At 46.6% G+C, this 6,293-nt stretch overlaps 1 protein-coding gene and 1 pseudogene across 1 annotated transcript in view; one reads left to right on the plus strand and one right to left on the minus strand.

The window, feature by feature from the left end:
* Positions 1 to 6,293, minus strand: part of TRAM1L1 (translocation associated membrane protein 1 like 1) — a 33,080-nt gene that overhangs the window by 25,963 nt on the left and 824 nt on the right. Inside the window, exon 2 of the mRNA XM_023536961.1 lies at positions 5,374 to 5,488. Within this exon, the coding sequence (XP_023392729.1) occupies positions 5,374 to 5,488 (115 nt within the window). The remainder of the gene's footprint in view (positions 1 to 5,373; positions 5,489 to 6,293) is intronic.
* LOC111746090 lies at positions 1,313 to 1,431 on the plus strand (annotated as a pseudogene).

Consider the following 6,293-nt stretch of genomic DNA (forward strand, 5'->3'; position numbering starts at 1 on the left):
GCCGCAGTCTGTCCTTCTCAGTATTTACCTGATTAACTGTCAGACAAACAGAATAAAGTAGAATAAGGAAATTAGCAAGGCTGGCAAAATAAATGCATAATACGCGGACCAAAATTTCAGTGACACTTGAAATGAAGAGCAAATATAGACCTGAAAAAATGAGCCTCTTGAGAAAATATATTAAATAACTCTTGGAGCAAGAGGAAATCCTAATGTCAGTTATAAACTATTTTAAATGACTTTTAAATTAAGATGGGAATATATCATAAGGCAATAATTTGGTCTAAGCATTCTGGTCACAGGAAAACTTAGAAGAAATGCAATTATAAATAACAAAGGATACAATTTGAAGACAAGAATATAAAAGTGAGAAAAACGAACGTATAAAAATAGAAAAGTATCATTTGAATTTAACTGAATAAGTCAACTAAGATCCACAGAAAATATTGCAAAGATTTTTTTAAAGGCATTAGGTCTAAAATGCTTTATTGACTCAAAAATACTTTAAGTATTACATTACCTCCCATACTTTGTAAACTGCTGGTAGCTATTTTTTTTACTGAAAATACATTCTTAATTCTTTCATGTAAAGATGTAATATTAACATTGTTTTGAAATTTTGGGAGCCTGAAAAAAATTTATTCTGACAGAAAAGCATCCTATTCTTACATTAAATGTGACTTGGCTACTTAAATTTTGTCTGTTCCTACTGTATTTACAACTTGTTTTATGGTATGAACATGATTTTCTTTTTAGTAGGTAACTGGTTTTCTGTTACTTCTATTCATTATTTGTTGGATTCATTTAAATTTTTATTATTGTACAACATCAGCATCTATGGAAGCATGTGCACGTGCACACGCACAAAGACAGAAACCGGGAAAAGGCAGTGCTTCTTTTTTTCAAAATTAGTGTTACTTATTTCCTTCGCGTATATTGTTACATTGGCACTAGCAAAAATCAATTAGTGAAAGGGGCTTTGAGTTTCAGGAGCAAAACAACAGCCTCTGCCCTTAGGCTCCCACGAAACAAAGCAGAGCTGTTTTTTCAGCATATAATCAGTGAAGTTTGAAGACATACTTGTAGAATCTATCCGAAATGAGAACAGAAATGTGAAAAAAATCTAAAGAAAGAAAGGAAGGAGACTCAGTGACTCGTGAGACGACATCTAGGAGCCTCACATGTGCAATCGGAGTTCCTTAAAGAGGGGTGGAAGGTTGGAGAACATCACGGTCAAAGTAGTTTCAGACTAGGTGAGAACTATAAATGCAGAGTCAAGAAGCTTATCAAAGTCGTGTTCAAGAATCATGGAGTCCACGACCACGCCACCCTGAACGCGCCCGATCCCGTCTGATCTCGGGAGCTAAGCAGGGTTGGGCCTGGTTAGTGCTTGGATGGGAGACCGCCTAGGAAGGCCAGGTGCTGCAAAAGTAAAAAATAAAAAATAAAAAAATAAGGGATTGTAAGCTGACCAGGTCCTTGCAATCTGTGAGGTCAACCAAGGGTCGCCTCGCCTAAAAAGAAAAAGAAAAAAGAATAATGAAGAAAACTGCACCAAGATATGTAATAATAAAATTGCTCTAAAAATTGATTGAAGGAAAAAAAAAAGAAAAACCCTTAACAGCAGCCAGAGGAAAAAAAGACGCATTACATACACATGAGGACAAAGACGAGAAAGACAGCGGCATAATTCTTCAAAGGTAAGGAGAGCGGGGCGAGGCACTGCGAGGATCGGGCACTCTGCTCCCCGAAACGCCCCCTCCGACTCGAAGGCAAAGCGAGAGCTGCTAGGACACAGGTGGCGAGAATTCGTCTCCAGCGGACGGGCAAAGAAATGCCCCGGCAGAAGAAAACGATGTGACGTAGAGAGATGGATCAAAACAAGCGAAAGAAGAACAATAAAGTTTTATTGGAACACACACAGTATAAAAGCAGTAGAAGGAGTGGAAAAGTGTCCACCAGAGATGTCATTTCGACCCAGTCCCTACTGAAGGAATGCGGATGAAACTTGTGACGAAGGAGCAGAGAGGGCGAAGCAGGGGTCCGGCTCAGGAGCGAAGGGAAGCAGCCTCGTGCGTCTGGCAGAACACAGGAGCCTCAAGAATCCCCAAACTGCTAGAGTTCAGGGAGAGGAAAGTTACTTTGAAATGAAAGAAGTCACGTGCAGGAAGTTCTGTGAAATCCTCTACTACTGCAAGTCACAGAAAAGCCATCGGTCGCCGACATGGATGGGGGGCCACTGCGCTCGCACCGAGGAAGTGTGGGCTAGGCCTCTCTGAGAGGTCCGGCGTGGTTTGAAGGTCGGGATCCTAGCTTAACTCGGAAACATTTGTCATGGGTTCCGTTTTCCCCTGTGGCCTCACAGTGGCCATGTGGCTTCAGGCAGAAAGCAAGCCCGAGGAAACCGGTGACTGGAGCAAAAGCTTCTACAGACTTCTACCTGCGCCACATGGCAGGAGGGCAGACGCGGCCACCTCTAGCTACAAGGAGGCTCGGCAGTCCCACGTTCCAGCCTTCGAGAGTCCACACGGGAGGAAGGCAAAGGAGAAGGCGGCCGACAATGACTGTGTGAGACTGTGCGTGACAGCACAACATGCGGGTCACCCCGAAACGGAGGCCGCAAACGTGAGCCCAGAGAGGAAACAGAACGCAAACGGTTCATTAAAAAGTCGCACCACAGCAGCCTCACTGGCACCTGCGACCTCACAATAAATTGTACAAATGTAGTGGAAAATTTTATTAAAATTTTATGTCGTAAAATTAAAAAAAAAACACGTAATAAGTTTTTAAAATCCGTAACATTGTCATTCTCTGTAGGATAAATCTGTAAGAACATGCTAAAGAGTAAAATTATGAATGCTATCTAGTCCTCTCTCTCACACACACACACACGGATGCACACACGCGAACACACACTCATACACGGACACACAATCACTCAGCGCCATAAAACAGAAAGCACTTCACTCGAGATAAGGGAGAAGTCTCGCTACTACAGATCTATGTCTTTCCTTCCCCACATAAAACGGCTCACAACAGCTAGTCTGGTATTATTCAAAAATTATTAATAAATCAAAAGGAACCAGCGTATAATCAAGTAAATGACAGTTCATGATTTAAAAAGAATAAAGGAACACCACAATCGAATTGATGGCAACGAACGCTTTGCAAGAAAGATAATAAAGCAATTAAAAGTCAAGATAAAAATATACTCCTTTAACATCGATGAATTTACTTAAATATTAACAAAATTCAAAGCATAGGTAGAAGAACACAGGCAAGATACGATGAGTGAACAGATCAGATAAAATAATCGCTGGCAGAACTCAAAATAAATGAAAAAGCAAAGAAAATCAGCATAGAAACAGCAAGTTTTCTAGAGACAGTGAAGAAGAATGGGCGAACAGGTGTTGCAATTAAACAGTAAGACATAAAAGGGAACGAAAATAAATCTAAAGTAAATTGTGAAAAATATGGAAAGAATAATAACTACAGAGGACAAAAAAGTTTTTAAAGAAATACCTGCGCACAATATTTATTTGTAATTTCTAGTTAGATAAGGGCAAGACAATCCAAAGAGCATGAATGTCAAGAATCCTAACGATCGTGTTAAGACTCTGTTGCGCCCTGGCATGTAGCGAGCGCCCTTTTTCGGCTGGGTAAAGCTTTGCTCGTTAGTTTGTATGATTTCCGTCCGCTGCCACCTGCGCGGCGGCACCCCTCAGGGCACGCCCAGCTCTGTCCTGGCCCCGCACGCATCCCGGGTGCGGGCGCTCACCGGGAAGCCAAACGCCCGATTCTCACATAATGACCTGACGCAAACGGTTCCCTGTGGCTTCATTGTCGCCTGTAGCTGAGATAATCGGTAATCGATGAAACGGTAAAAATGTGTCCATGGGAAAATTCATCATGCCCCGCCCTCTCAGACTTGTAATACGGTTTTACTTTTTACAAAAATTACACAGCCCAGTATGATCACCCCCTCTCGCTTGTGAAAGTCCCTTCCAGTTTTAAATGATGCAACTGATTCAGAGCCTCGGGTATATTAAGGCGAGATGTTTATTCCACTGAAGAAAATGGACAATACAGATGTTTTACAATTAAAAAATGTATTTGTCACTTACTAAGATGGTGCATACGTATGTATGTACTTTAAAGAAGGCGATAACAATGGGTTTTTTGCACATTTGCTTTTTGATTTTGTTAGTGCCGTGCGGAAACCTCATGATTAGCTCCTCTGCGCTGTTCTAATGATAACGCAAAGGGAGCTGACGGAACATCCGGGGCACACAGCATGCACCTGCAGCGCCGTATTTGCCTATGATCCATTAGCTCCATTCCGGACCCTACGGCAGGGTCTGAAGTCCCGCCTCACACCATGGGGGAGAGGCAGGTGCTTCTAGTAGACCAACGACTTTCCACTTACGTAGCCTTTTTTAAAATGCAGCACCCAGGAAAGGGTGAATCCCACAGGTAATTCGATGGGAGACACGTAAAGCTGAGAGAATGGAGAGAGACCTCAGGGACGCGAGGTGACACTGTGCCCGTCATTCCTTCGTTCCTGTCCAGTGGCCGAGCGCTTCGTCTGTGGCGGGACGCCGTCCCTCACGGATTAACGGCTGTCACGGGGACCCAGCCGACTGATTAAACTGTACTGAACTTGGACTGTTAATGGCAGGTATTAACCCGAACTAGATTCGCGGGTCTCAATACTTGTTGAACCGCCAACCATGTTTAGTGCGGGCGCGTGACAGAATGACTTTGTCACCTCGGAAGAGTGTCACGCTGCTTTCCAGGACTAACGGGAATCATCGGTATCTTCCGCGTGACCGCGCTCTTGCTTGTGCGGGCGCATCGATGTGCCAGCGGTCGGAGAGAAAACACTACATGTCCACTCTGCCGGTCTCCAACCGGGGCAAAAACCCACGGACGCCGCCCGCCCCGGGGCCTCGTTCACGCGCAGGCCGCGGACGGGGGTTCAGACGGTCGATACAGTAAACACGTTACAGCGCAAACGAAGCAGATGTCTTGTAAATGCAAATCGAGCAAGAGAAATGAAAACCAGAAGAACTAAAGACTCAAGGAAACCTTTTTCAAAGTGACGGTAACGTTATTACTAACTGTGTTGCCAAATGCATCAAAGGATGTTCTGCCTAAATTCACAGGATGCTGTCAGGGAGAGTCGAGTTTTTCTTCCGGTCACAAGCGAAGCTTAACTCCATTTGTTAAAATCCTATTATCCGACATTCAGTGGATCGCCCCATTTTACTGAGACATTCCCATGAAAAATAACACTAGAAATGGACTCTACACGGTCAGTGTCGCCAAGTCCCTCCACTCTAATGGAGCCGGATGAAGAGAACGGAACTGTACCTTCGGGTTGCAGCGATGGGAAGCCAGCTTCAAAGCCACCTGCGCGATGCTGACTCGGCCGTCGCAGCCAGCGAGAGCGGGTTCCGTGGCGGCCGACACCGGGCCGTGTACGAAACTGGAAAAGACAAGGGCGCTTAGTGCCGGGCAGAACTTACCGCGTCCCGGCGGACCCTGCCCCCTGCGCGGGACACGCCGGCCCCGCCAGCAGCCAGAGCGGCGTCGCGGCTGAGCCGTGGCTGAAAGGAGAGCCTCTGGCGTGACGGTGGCGGCGACGAGCCACCCGCCCCACAGCCTGCCGGGATCTGCACGGAAGGAGCGGGGGCAGCGGGGCTGCCAAGCAGCTGCGGTGACCTGCCACACTAACCCGCAGGCCTCAGCGCAAACTCCGCAGGCTACGGTCACAGTCCGCTCCGGGCTGCCCTCGCCTCGGACACCAGCTACCAACGCAGGGGTTCCCAGGACATCTGTTCTTCTGACTCACAACTGTAACCCCGGGGTCCCCTACTAACCACTCAGACACCGCGATTCACTAGAAAGTCCAGAACCAGGGACACGCGTGGTTACGCTTACATCTCATTACAGCAAGAAGGACACAAATCAGGGCCAGCAATGAGACCCACGGGGGCAGGTCTAGGAGGGCCCAAACTCCAGGCTTCCCTGTCCTCTCTCTAGGGTCAAGACACGTCACCCTCCCCATCCCCCAGCATGCTGATGTGTCACAATATGCACAGGACACTGTTACCCAAGGGAGCTGACCCAAGCTTCAGCTTCATGTCATGAGCACGGCGGGCTGAATCACTGGCCACGGGATTCCAGCTCAATCCCCCCCCTGGAGGTCAGGCTTTTAACACCTGGCTCCAAGCCCCAGACCCACACTCACCTGGCTGCTCTTTCTGCGGGGCCAGCCCCACCTTGCACCA

The sequence above is a fragment of the Pteropus vampyrus genome, unplaced genomic scaffold, assembly GCF_000151845.1.
Source record: "Pteropus vampyrus isolate Shadow unplaced genomic scaffold, Pvam_2.0 Scaffold174, whole genome shotgun sequence".
NCBI lineage: Eukaryota > Metazoa > Chordata > Mammalia > Chiroptera > Pteropodidae > Pteropus > Pteropus vampyrus.